We start from the raw sequence: 13,210 nt of genomic DNA, 5'->3' as shown, positions 1-13,210 counted from the left end.
TACATTTAATAGCAAGACTGATATGTGCTTTGGATGGCCCAATTGTACAGCCCAATACAACTTGAACTGTATTTCACAGGCTGCCACTTTAGATTTGTGACAAATATATTATCTGTTAATTTATTATCAACAATAATTAATTATTATATTTTAAATATATGTATAAAGAGACATATCTCAAAAATATATCTATAAAAATATTTTTATTAGACACAAATATAAAAAAATATTTTTATTAGACACATCTACAAAAACATTTTTATAAAAGACAAAAAAAAAAAACATATATTCCACTTTTGGGACGCTAAAGAGGTAGGTTATTTTTTTTTTAGCCCTGTTAATACACCAAAAACAAAAATTTCTCCCCTCCAATTTCAAATAACTTTTGTTAAAAAAAATTAGATGGAAGTGTTGAGAAGAGATAAGATCGCGGCAGCTAGTCCTTTTCAGATCGAGTTTGAAACTGTTGATCAGCAGGGAGGACCATGTCGTTTTATCGTGATTGCAATAATGTTAGATGGGAACTCTTATCTGATAATATTTTTCGCCAGAAAGAATTTATAAATTAACTGATATTACTATATTAGTGTTAACGTATCTAGCATTAAGTGTGGAAGCTGCTAGAAGGAACGACTATTCCCTGTGGAACTTGATCCCAAACATCCACTTCTCCACCGTTACACCCAAGCGCCTCTTCTCTCTCCTGACCTTTCCTTCTCGGATTCGGCGCTTCTTTATGGATCCGCCTTCTAGAATCTTCCCTTAACGTCCAGTTCTCGTTTTCCTTTCTCTTTGTTTTCTCTAGAAAGATGATGATGTGGAGATCAAAACACTGCTTTTGGGGGAAACTGAAGGCGGAGAGTTCGGTGGTGAGATGGATGAGCAGCGGCGGCGCCACCGTGATGAGCTTCGGAGATGCGAGCCAGGGTGCTCTGGGATTGCCTAGTGCACAATTGGGCGTCGGACAACACGCTTACGAGCCAACACCGGTGCGCTCTCTCCCCGGCGACGTGGTTAGAGTGGGTGCTGGACACTACCATTCCCTCGCCATCACTTCCCTGGGCCATCTCTGGGCCTGGGGCAGAAACAATGAGGCCCAACTTGGTCGTGGCTCTTCTTCTTCCAGGTACCAAAAGAAAAAAAGGCAAATATACATCAATAAGTATGGGTTTATGAAGAATTAATTTATCTCATATTCGTATGTTGTATCTATGTAACAGCTTCAGGTGAGACATTATTATTTTAGGCAATGACTTTTGAAATAACAGGTGTTTAAATTAAACATTTTTACTGATGTATGTTGTAATGTCCTATTAGATGGTTTATGTAGAAGTTAAATTTATTTGAGTGAATCTTAAGAAGCTGAAAATTGATTAGTTGGAGTGTTTGCTTAGTAGGGAATCATGGAATGAGCCAATGAGAGTAATGGGATTGGATCATGTGAACGTGTCTGCTGCTTTTGCATCAGGTGTTGTCTCTGCTGCTGTTGGAGATGATGGTTCTTTGTGGGTGTGGGGGAAGTCCAAGCGTGGCCAACTTGGTCTTGGTAAACACGTTACTGAAGCTGTTACACCTGCCAAAGTTGAAGCACTTTCGGGAGAGAACATAGCAAAGGTACCTTATTTTCTATTTCCTGAATCAACACTGCAGAATTCTAATAACTTAATTGAGTTATTTTGTTTGTGCAATTGAGTAGGTGTCTTTTGGTTGGGGGCATGCTCTTGCTCAGACTGTGGATGGGAAGCTGTTTGGTTGGGGATACTTAGCTGATGGTAGGATAGGAAAAATGGGTAATGACTTGGTGGAGGCATCTCCATTGGATTCCAGTGCAACCCCCTTTGGAGATAGTCCAGACCTTGAAGTTGCTGAGAATAGGGTTTTAGAAGGAATGGAGAAGGAGAGTGATATGCCAATAGTATGGGAACCTCGCTTGGTGGAAGAGCTTGAAGGTATTGAAGTTGTGGACATTGCGTGCGGCCTTGACCACTCACTGGTTCTTTGCCGTAAGTTAACACTCATTCACATTCAATTTTGAGCTGTATTATTTTAACATAGTCATTGTTGTACTTTGCCTTAACATACTATCTATCCTGATATGTTTGTCCATAGAACAAAGATTCCAATGCTCGTTATTCAGGAAACTATTTTCAACTTATGATTCTCCCATGATGTTGTATTAGGTGATGGTGCACTCTTAAGTTGTGGGAGCAATGCATATGGTCAATTGGGGAGAACTAAAACAGATTTGGGAATTTTCCCAGTTGACATAAACTTGAGCCCTGTATCTATAGCAGCAGGGCTTGGCCATTCTTTGGCAATATGTCAGCTTCCTGAACCAGATAATAGTATAGGGACTACAAATATTGCTTCATGGGGATGGAACCAGAGTTCTCAGCTTGGAAGGCCTGGGCCTGGCAACATTCCTTCATTGATTGATGGATTGGCCGGGGAGAATCCTACCGCCATTTCCGCGGGGCGTGCACATTCCATTGCCCTCACGTCAAAGGGAGAATTGTGGGTGTGGGGATCTGGTAGAAGTGGCAGACTTGGATCAGGGAGTTCTGCAGATGAACCTGAGCCATTTTACATTGATTCATTAGAAGGATTCCAAATCTTACAGGCTGTTTCGGGATTTGATCATAATCTGGTTCTAGTTGCTAGCTGATCTTAGCTTAAATAGATGCCTTTATATGAGGCTCAGAAAATTTAGCATCGGGAATGTAGAAAGGAAGAAAAGGGAGAGTATCCACTTCTAAGTTGATAATGTCATTTTATGCTGGAGATTTTATTTTCTATAGAAAGCATATTTACAACAAAATCATATGAAATAAGGAGTGACATTATAAAAATGAAGTGTCTATATCTACTTCAAAAAGGAGGTTAGAAAATAGGGAAAAAAATGGGAAATAATTTAAGTTAAACGGGTCCCTTCCACTTAGAAGTCCCTTGGTCCAAATGTCACATAAAAAGTTGTTAGATTGTATATTATTATATTATATGTTGCTTAAGCTAAAACTCCATTGTGGATTTTCATATAAGCTCTATTCTGTTGGAATTTCTTTGAATTGTTTTAAGAAAAGTGTTGTGTATCTAATATATGATCGTGTTGAAAAATGAGTATCTCTGTTATGTATAGAAGATAGTAATAACTAATAAGAGATCTTTATGTGTTACAATTTTTAAAATATGTGGATGTTACTTACATGCAGATATATATAAAACACTAAAAAAGGTAAATGCTGTATAAGTTTGTTTCAAGAATAAGAATTATTATTGAACCTATAATTGAGGAAGAAGTGAAGAACACAACCGACTCAGCAAGCAACTATATATCAAAAGATCATGCTCGAAATTCTAGGAGTTAACCTAAAATTTTATGATGATTTCCTTAAAACTTAAAACAGAGTTATAAGAGAGTTGTTAAGTCCCTCAAGGAATTCAACCAAAGAAACTATATTGCCCTTGTGGGTGTATTCTCCAGACATATCACCAACGACACTTGCTAGTCATGTATGAAATGTCTGAACTCTGAAATGACGATTATAATCTCGACATAAATAAAACAAAAACCCTGATTAACGGAGAAAAAAAAAATAAGAGAAAGTATGAGGAGCTAATGGAATATTTGTACAATGTGTACAATGGAGGTTTAGGGAATATTAGAGATATAATCATTAGTGTTACTTTTTTCCATCAGTTAAAACTTTTGAGATGAGTGGTATCATGACATGGTATTAGAGTTCTAGATCCGAAAGGTCAATTCAGATCAAGTTTCCAATGAGTACCTGATTTAACCATGCCCCAAGCCCCCCAACATTGCATGAGGAACATGTTTCTGTTATTATCGCCATAATGGTGATAATGTTATCCAAGATCCAAAATAGTTACATATAAAGAAAAATAAAATAAAACTAAAAGCTACATGTTTTAATTATTTTTCCGTTTTTTAAATTTTAACAATTAGTGTTTGTTTCGACGTAATTAAATCGATAGAAAAAGATATTTTTCAATAAAAAAGATTTTTTTTAATTTATTAGTAAAATTAGTAAATTTTTAATAATAAAAATAAACATACAAAAAGAATAAAAAATATCTTTTTTGAGAAATTATAATTTATATATTTTTTTAAAATCTTTTTAAAAAAATATTTTTTACATAATAAATAAATAAAAAATAATTTTTATCTTATTATATCTAAACATAATTGATAAATAAAAAAATTTACACAAAATATCTAAATATAATTTTTTTTATTTTTTAAAAATAATTTAAAAAATTTTATCTTAAAAATTCACTCAAACAAAATTTTAGTAACATAATCTTAATAATTAACTGGTATGCACTGGGGCATAGAGCTAATGCCTAATGGCTATGGTGGTTGGAAATGGATAGATAGATTTTGCACGGTACACTATTAGATCTAGGACAGTGCATATCTGCTACACGTGCAACTGCAAAAAAGGTTACTACTGAGTACTATGTTAAGTGTTAACTTCATCGTTTGACACTTGCTTGCTCCAATCTGTATCCAACAACGTTAACTTCACACGCTCCTTCAATTCCCCATCCTTGCTTGATGAGTTGCTTCCCACCTCTCTATTATCTTTTCTTCTCTCTGCATTTTGATTCTATTTTGTTTTGGATTTTGGTTTGTTGATTTTGACAGGAGGTGTCAGCCATATTTGTATTAAATTCTTAATTAAAATAGTAAAGTTTAATTGTTTTGGAAATCTTTTTGTTTTATTGAATTTTTAATTAAATTTTTATAATTTATTTTTATTTAAGTTCTTATACCATATCAAATTTTATAATTAAATATTTATTATGATAAAAATGTTAGAATTAATAAAATATTCTGTTAAATAAAATGAATATACTTAATACTTGACTGAATATTCTTTATAGTTTAACATAATATTTTGTTGATTCTAATATTTTTGTCACAGTAGAAATTTAATTATAAAATCTAATATGGCATAAAGATCCAATTAAAAAAAAGTATAAAAACCTGATTAAAAATTTAATAAAATTTTAAAAACTGACAGAATAATTAAACTAAAGAGTAAATATGATTTATCTTGAAAAAAAATTTGACTTTGAGATTTATGAACTATAAATATCAAAATAAATAGTTAAACACTTTGCAAGAAATAAAAAGAAATTGATAATTTTATTAGTATTGAGTACAATTTTGTAAACAAAATTTTTAAATTATTAAAAAATATAAATGTTGCAAATAAAAACAGCTAAGAACAAATTGTGAAAATTGAAAATTAATTGAAAAATAAATTTAAAAAAATTGAAAGACGAACTAAGGATAAAATACAGAATAAAATTATTCTCAATACTCACATGTATTTACACTTTATTGCTTCGTCGTATTAGTGTGACTAGAAATCTTCAAAGTTTCAAGGGCAAAATACTATAATAAGCCAACATCAATCCAAATTTACCTATATGAGCCAAAATGAAAATCGATACAGCAATGAGCCAGATCATATTTTTATGTAATTCGAACCAGGCTAGTTCGAACTTCATCTTCAAATAAATCGAACCAGAGCAGTTCGAATTTCAAGGAAAAAATTGAATGTAAATCGAACCAGCCTGGTTCGAACTAGGAATGCAAGTAATTCGAACCACTCCAGTTCGAATTATGGGTAAATGAGGTCATCATGTAATTCGAACCACCCTGGTTCGAATTACGCTTAAGCTAGGTTGTTAGTAATTCGAACCACCCTGGTTCGAATTACTAGTGATTGGGCTATATAAGGAGTTCGAATCAGCCTCATTCGAACCATTCTCACCTTCCCCTACCCCACCAAATCTCAGAGAAAACGACCCAGATTCTCTCCGAGAAAGACCTGAACGGAATACTCTGCTCATGGGGGACGATCCGGCACGGTTATATCGCTTGGACGGAGTCGCCCATATAGCTGGGGTCATCAACGAAGAGGTTAGTACGGAAATAACTTTGTTTTACCGGTACATGTGAGTTAGTGGTTTGGCATGCGGGTTAGATGTTGGTTTAGTTGGTGGTTTATTTTAGCGGTTTATGTTAGTGATTTCTGTTAATGGTTTATGTTAGTGGTTTTTGTTAGTGGTTTATGTTGGTGGTTTATCTTAGTGGTTTATCTTAGTGGTTTATGTATGTGGTTTATGTAAGCGGTTTACGTTAACGGTTTACGTTAGTGGTTTATGTTAGTGGTTTATGTAAGCGGTTTAGTTGTGGTTTTATAATGTTAGATCTTTCATATCAGTAGCCTATGGTGGTTTCTAATTTAAGTTTCTTATGCAAATGGTTCTCGTTCTTGGATTTTTAAGCTGCTATACATAGTAAGATTTTTTGGTTTAGGGATTATCGTGTTGATTATGTTTGTCACCGGTAATTAAGCTGGTTCTAATAATGCGGTTCATTTCTTCCGCAGCCTCAGCGATGCATCAGGAGCATGCGGCGGCAGCAGGGCATGGTCCTGGATGACAGATACGTTCCGTACCTGCAGATGGCTGGTCTTTACCATCTTGCAAGGCTGAACGATAGATGGTTCCGGTTGGACGAGGCCCTTGTCAGTGCGTTTGTTGAGCGATGGCGTCCGGAGACGCACACATTTCATATGCCGTTCGGAGAGTGCACGATCACACTGCAGGACGTGGCATACCAGCTGGGTTTGCCAGTGGACGGGCGTTACGTCAGCGGCTGCCTATCAGAGTTCCATGTATACATCGATGGTGACCGTCCAGCCTGGGTTTGGTTCGAGGAGTTGCTTGGAGTGGTACCTCCTCCTAGCCAGGTTCAGAAGTACGCGGTCAACTGCAGCTGGTTTCAGGAGATGTTTGGTGAGTGCCCGGAGGGAGCTGATGAGGATACTGTGCGTCGTTATGCCCGTGCGTACATCATGATGTTGTTGGGCACGCAGCTTTTTGCGGACAAGTCGGGCAACCGCGTTCACATCAGATGGCTTCCGTTTGTAGCTAGGCTGGAGGAGATGGGGACCTACAGCTGGGGTTCTGCAGCACTGGCATGGTTGTACCGGTGCATGTGCCGTGTGGCGAACAGAAATGTTATCAAGCTAGCGGGCCCACTTCAGCTACTTCAGTCATGGATTTTCTAACGATTTCCTCGGTTTAGGCCTGCAGGATTTGAGTCGTTCAGCTGGCCATTGGCCTCGAGGTACTTTACTAATCTTTGTCTATTTCAATTTACTACACATAACCGCGTGTTCATTCATAATGTATTGGATACCCTAAGCACACATATTTAGTAGCGGTAACACATGTGCATGTTGCAGGTGGTCAGGTTACATCCCTTCCAGTAGCGAGAAGGGTCCTAGAGTTCAGACGTGGAGGCTCTGGATAGACCGGTTGCAGGATAGAGAGGTCAGTATGTTACTTAATAAGTTTTTTTATTTAACCACGATTTACGAGTTGGGATCACGAGTTGCCCTGACATTGTATCGTTCTGGGTGCAGTTTATCTGGATGCCGTACAGTAGCCCCGATGTACTTCAGGTCGTGCATCCCGAGGTTTTGGAGCCTCGGCATATGGTGCTGTGGCGGTCTGTTACATCGCTTATCTACTTTGCCGTCATAGAGTGGCATCAGGTAGACAGGGTTCTTCCGCAGTTTGGAGGGGTGCAGCCCCGTCCACAGGCCGCCCTGAACATCGACTTTCTGATGTCGAAGGACGGCAGAGGCGGCGATCGATGGTTCCCGTCCCATTTGCAGAAGTGGCATCAATATTGGGACGACCGTACGGAGAGCGTGCTGAGATTCGATGTTTTTGCTGACCCTGGTCCGTCGCATCAGTTCTTGGATTGGTGGAGTCAGCACGGGAAGAGGTTTTTGTCTCCGGATCCGCAGTTGGGCGATCCGAGAGCCGTTGCTATTCCTGTTGAGGCCTCACAGCGGGGAGCTGGGCGAGTACCTGAGATGGATCGGCCTGACGACGTGCCGGATAGGAGGCGGGTTGATAGGAGAGCTCGCGTGGGCACACGTCGTAGCCAGCATGACTGGGGGTGGCTTGAGCGTGCTATGGAGGATGGCGACGAGGCCGGCCCCGCTAGGGGTCGACGACGACATCATCCTGGCAGAGGTAGAGGGCGTGCTGCGGTTCATGCCGCTGCACCTGACCCTGAGAACGATGACGATGATCAGCATGGGCCCGAGGGCGGGGATGGTGCAGGGGCGGCTTCAGTTGCTGGTGGTAGTACCCAGGATGGGGTGCACGGAGGTGAGTGGTATGGCTCAGGGATGGGTGACGGGGCTGAGCCTAGTGACGCTGGACTTGGGTCCGGTCCTTTTGGACATTACTTTGTTGGAGTACCCACCGACGACCAGCCTCAGCAGGACGGTACTCCATGGGTTATTCCCGGATCACAGTGGCAGGACTTCCTTGGGGCAGATACGCTTGATGCGGACTTCGGCAGTCCACGGTTTCTAGCGAAGATTTCGGCTATCATGCAGGAGGACGAGCCGGGCAGGAGGCGTCCTCAGACCCCTGGCACTCAGGCACCCTTAGATGTTGATCTGAACGAGCCTGCTATGACACCTGTTGGTGACCAGTTTGGTTTGGGAGGTACCCCACATTCCGCTTACACCGCTGCATCACAGTCTGTCGCCGGGCCGTCTGTCGCACCTGTCCATTTTACGCCACCCGCACAGCCTGCCCCGCATGAGGACGCAGATGAGATAGAGGATGAGGAGCCGTTTATCCGCAGAGGTCAGAGGCCACGGGTTCCCCGTCGTTGTGGGACAGGCTCCCACTTGTTTAGATGATTTACATTTCATGTATTTTGGACGTTAGGGTTCACTCATGTACCAGACCGATGTGGATTACTGTTATTACTTTAGAGCTATTTTTCCTTGTTGTTTCCTCATCTTATTGTACTTAAAAATCTGGTATTTACCTAGTGGATTAGTGACTATGTATTATCATTGAATCATATAACACTTTAGTTATCAACTTTTGCAGTCATGGGATTTCTAACTATATTCAAATTCAGATGCAACTTTTTCATTACTAGAAGGTAAAAAGATAAACAGATTACATAAGTCATCTTACATAACAAGTAACAGGAAAAATAAAATCAATAAACACTAACAATAACAAGATCGCTACTACTGGCCCCCCGTGTGAGACGGTCCTCCAAGCTGTGGGCAACTCCTGCGGGTGTGTCCGGGTTGGCGACAAAGGCCACACCTCTTTGGCCGATTCGGATCAGCCTCGTCCATATTCGTCCGTATCCTAGTGGATCTCGGACGACCCTCTCTCGCACGCCTCTTGGCAGGGTTCGGGATCACGGTTGGCCCGTCGTAAGGTGGCCAGAATCCCTCCGGTATCAGCGGTGTGAATCCCATCTGGTACACACGGAACACTGAACTAATCTGATACACGCTGTGAACATAAGAGGACCAGGTAACCCGTGAGTAGGCGCAGCATGCAAGTGCGTGCTGGCACGGGAAATGAAGTGCCTGGAAGTACCCGCAGTCACAGGTCCGGGACGCAAGGGATACTCTGTAGGTACCCAATGAGAAAGAGCCCGTCGGAGTGGTCTCGGCTACGGTGAACTCGAAGTTATCCCGGTCATACAAAGTCACCGTGAAGCACCGCGAATTCTTCAAGTTGGCCTCTATACACTTCACCAAGTACTGACTGAATTGCTGTCCGGTTCCCATCTGGGCCTCAGCCTCTCTACCCTTGCGAACAAAGAGTTCCGCAAGCCTTCCATATGTTGCCTTCACCAAAGAGCATACAGGGAGGTTTCTGACACCCTTTAGGATTGAGTTCACACACTCCGAGATATTCGTCGTCATGTGACCGAATCTCTGTCCCTCATCACGATGCTGAGTCCATAAGGAATAATCAATCCGGTTCGCCCACTCACACATCGCCGGGTCTTCAGACCGAAGAATATCAAACCAGTAATCAAACTCAACCTCGGTCTTGGCATATGCGGCATTCACTAGAAGCCTATGTGCATCCTTGCCCTTGAAGGTAAGGGCAAAATTAGCCGCTATGTGTCGAATGCAGAATGCACGGTATGCAGATGGAGGTAACCAACCTCCGTCCGGAGCCTCAAGCGCAGCCTTTATGCCGTTATGCCTGTCCGATATAACCAGAAGACCGGGCTGCGGTGTCACGTGCTGTCTAAGGTGGGAGAGAAAGAATGACCAAGACTCTGCATTCTCACCTTCTACTAGTGCGAATGCAATGGGTAGAATGTTGGAGTTCCCGTCCTGTGCAATCGCGATGAGCAAAGTACCCCCGTACTTCCCATACAGATGGGTCCCATCAATGCTAACTAAGGGCTTGCAATGGCGAAATGCCTGGATGAGCGGTGGAAACGTCCAGAAAAGTCTGTGGAAAAAAGCTTGAGACTCGTCTACTTGTCCACTAACTCGAACGGGACTCGTCCGTAGGATTGCAACAGTACCGGGCATCGTCAACTGAACTCCCAAAACCCACCTGGGGAGCTCGTTGTATGACTCATCCCAGTCACCGTATACGAGGGCAATTGCCTTCTGCTTCGCCATCCAGACCCTCCTGTAAGTCGGCCTAAACCCGAAGTGTGCTGCCGTGGCATTTAGGAGCACCTTGATGCTGACGGATGCATCAGCCCTAACCATTGGTATAACGAACGCGGAAATCACATGATAATCCAAGCTCCTGTGGTCACTCGAGATGGAGGTCGCAAGACAAGTGTGAGGTCCATTGTACCGCTTGACCTCCCAAATGCCCTTGCGCTTCCGCAGACTCAGTCGAATCAACCATGTGCACCCATTCCCAAACTCAGAACACTTGCCCACATAACGGCGATGATCAGACTCCACAACCTTGTACTGTACCCCTCGCCGGATGCTGTAAGTCTTCACACTTAACAGGGCCTCGTCTTTATCCTAAAATTGCTGACCAACCTGGAACTCTGTCAAACCAGCAGTCCCTTCAGCATCTCTAGCTCCGAATCCAACAGAGTGCCCTGAAACACCCTCTTGCCTCATGGCATCTAGGTCCAAAGAGGAAAAATATGGTGGATACTGCTGTGTGCCAGAACTAGAACCACCGACTACCAATGCAGGCTCAGTCGCTCCAACCTCGTCGCCGCTGTCATCCTCAATCATATCCGGCTCGACGTCGTCCTCCTCTACATCACCCAACACTTCGTCTCCGACGCCAACCGGTGGAACTCCCTGTAAAGCGTTCGGTAGAATATCAACTGATCCTACCACGTCGCCTACTCCATCATTCAAATCAACAGCAAAAGACGGGGAGGCGACTGGTTCGACCGCTGGCTCGTACATAGGGACGGACGAAGAAGCAATGGCAGGCCTGGAACTCGAACCGGCTGCCGCTGCTTCAGTGGTGGCATTCCGGTTCGAACCCCCTGAGCTGGATACCACATCAACCAACTTTGCCAACAACTCTGGTGTCCTCACCTCGGGAAACTGCCTCCGACATAGAAACATGACTTGCAGGTCCTCATCACTACCAATCGTGAAGCAATCATACTTCACCGTATCCTACAAGACAGTGATTGGAATGCGATAGAAAAACTTCTTCACTCGCTTCGCACCTTCCAGACCAAGTTTCATCAGCACAGATCTAACAAGATCATCATAGCTCGTCGTTGGTTTCACGACAATACAGAGAGGATCCTTATCTGTGAACTTCACACCGGAGCGAGTTTTCCTCTTAATGGATCCTCTATGGTGAACCAAAACCACAAAACTCTCCTCACTAGCCATATTACACCCTCTATGAGAGCAACTCACGTTTAGAACCATATATATACTGCACTGTCTACCACTAAATCGAACCGGACTGGTTCGAATTCAGTTTGTGTAATTCGAACTAGCCTGGTTCGAATTACTTGATGCAGATTCTCCCCATATAATTCGAACCAGCTTGGTTCGAATTATGTGCTACGTTTTCCTCCCAAGTAATTCGAACCACCCTGGTTCGATTTACTTGAATGAATTTCTCTCTTAGTAATTCGAACCACCCTGGTTCGAATTACTCATGAATAGAGTTCGAACCACACTGGTTCGAATTATATAAATATAGAGTTTGGCTCATTGCAGAAACGAATTTCACTTTGACTCATTTAGGTAATTTGAAACTTCCCTTGGTTTATTCTAGTTTTTTGCCCAGGTTTCAATGTGATTTTGTGAGTTGGAATGAAAATTTTTTTTTAAGTTTTTCTTTTCTCTATTTATATGTAGCACGATTCAATCTCATTTTTTATTTTTTTGAAGTTACTCAGATTCTCTTACATTATGCTTCAACTTTATCTTCAAGGCATATATGATCCATGTTCTATTTTAACTTGGAGATTAAGCAAATCACCCACGTCTTAGCGCAATTATTTTTTTGGAGGTTAATTTTCTTTACCCACATTCATAATAGTTACCAATTTAGGTCAAATCAAATATTTCAACGCTTTTTTATTATGACACACTGATTTTATTTATTAATTGCACTTATTTCATTTACCTCCCAAAAATATGCTAAGTGTCCATTACTCACATATTTCGACCTCACCTTACCCGTTTTAGAGTCAAAATATCTGCTTTTGTGCTAACACTACTCTTATGAACTTGCTTCTTCCATTTCTATTTAGATTCTTGTCAAAAACACTAGGTTAAAATAATTTTTTTTGTCATGATACGTGTAACATTCTTATTATCAAAATGTCACACATCTGACTACGTCATTCTGATGGCAAGGATAGTACGACGAGTTCTATATATTTAATAATAAAATAGGAATCCTTAAATCGAAACAGTATCGCTATTTTCTTTAAAAAACCGAAAGCTCTTTTTATTTTTACAAACATGCATATATACACAAATACAATCACAATCTTCATATATATATATATATATACAAGATTTCTTATCCAAATAACTTACAAATATACTCGACATACATATTATTACAAATCACGACTCCTATCCCTCTTACAAAAATATATAATAAGGCGAGGAAAAAACTATAACTAAGATATATACAACACAATCAGATGCGCAGAAGAAACTCCTTAAACTACTCATCCGTCCTGAAAAGAGAAATCTGTAGCGGGCGAGAACCTAATCATACAGTCTCACTAAAAAGTCTAGAATTGTCACAAGAGGATATGCGTAAGGAAAAAGAATGGATTTCAACCGCAGTAATTATCGTTCATCTTATGAATCTTTTCTAAAATCAACAATTTTCA

General features: G+C 41.1%; 3 protein-coding genes across 5 annotated transcripts; 2 read left to right on the top strand and 1 right to left on the bottom strand.

The window, feature by feature from the left end:
- The first annotated feature begins 314 nt into the window (after window positions 1-314).
- On the top strand, window positions 315-3,114 carry RUG2 (Regulator of chromosome condensation (RCC1) family protein). 3 transcript variants are annotated; one of them, XM_016346386.3, is made up of 4 exons: window positions 315-1,126; window positions 1,469-1,614; window positions 1,697-2,003; window positions 2,181-3,114. In XM_016346386.3, exons 1-4 carry the CDS (start codon window positions 916-918, stop codon window positions 2,663-2,665), a joined length of 1,149 nt encoding a protein of 382 aa, XP_016201872.1. In that variant the 5' UTR covers window positions 315-915; the 3' UTR covers window positions 2,666-3,114. The 3 variants fall into 3 exon arrangements, with proteins under 3 accessions (XP_016201872.1, XP_016201871.1, XP_016201870.1); XM_016346385.3 differs by having other exon boundaries at window positions 1,398-1,614; XM_016346384.3 differs by having other exon boundaries at window positions 424-1,126; window positions 1,395-1,614.
- Window positions 3,115-7,925: 4,811 nt separating this feature from the next.
- Window positions 7,926-8,788, top strand: LOC148563378 (uncharacterized). Its single transcript, XM_088486588.1, has one exon. It carries the CDS (start codon window positions 7,926-7,928, stop codon window positions 8,769-8,771), a length of 846 nt encoding a protein of 281 aa, XP_088342714.1. The 3' UTR covers window positions 8,772-8,788.
- A 325-nt stretch (window positions 8,789-9,113) lies between these two features.
- LOC107640134 (uncharacterized) lies at window positions 9,114-9,671 on the bottom strand. Its single transcript, XM_016343685.1, has one exon. It carries the CDS (start codon window positions 9,669-9,671, stop codon window positions 9,114-9,116), a length of 558 nt encoding a protein of 185 aa, XP_016199171.1.
- Window positions 9,672-13,210: the final 3,539 nt, after the last annotated feature.

This window comes from Arachis ipaensis, chromosome B5 (assembly GCF_059453495.1).
Source record: "Arachis ipaensis isolate K30076 ecotype BB chromosome B5, ASM5945349v1, whole genome shotgun sequence".
Taxonomy (NCBI): domain Eukaryota; kingdom Viridiplantae; phylum Streptophyta; class Magnoliopsida; order Fabales; family Fabaceae; genus Arachis; species Arachis ipaensis.
This window is presented reverse-complemented; position numbering and strand designations above follow the sequence as displayed.

Excerpts from the sequence above, each read along its gene's own strand:
- RUG2 (XM_016346384.3), top strand. The coding sequence starts at position 810 with ATGATGATGTGGAGATCAAAACACTGCTTTTGGGGGAAACTGAAGGCG. Across the intron at positions 1,127-1,394 it reads CGTGGCTCTTCTTCTTCCAG|TAGGGAATCATGGAATGAGC; the intron begins GTACCAAAAGAA and ends GTGTTTGCTTAG. Across the intron at positions 1,615-1,696 it reads CGGGAGAGAACATAGCAAAG|GTGTCTTTTGGTTGGGGGCA; the intron begins GTACCTTATTTT and ends GCAATTGAGTAG.
- LOC148563378 (XM_088486588.1), top strand. The coding sequence starts at position 7,926 with ATGGATCGGCCTGACGACGTGCCGGATAGGAGGCGGGTTGATAGGAGA.
- LOC107640134 (XM_016343685.1), bottom strand. The coding sequence starts at position 9,671 with ATGGGAACCGGACAGCAATTCAGTCAGTACTTGGTGAAGTGTATAGAG.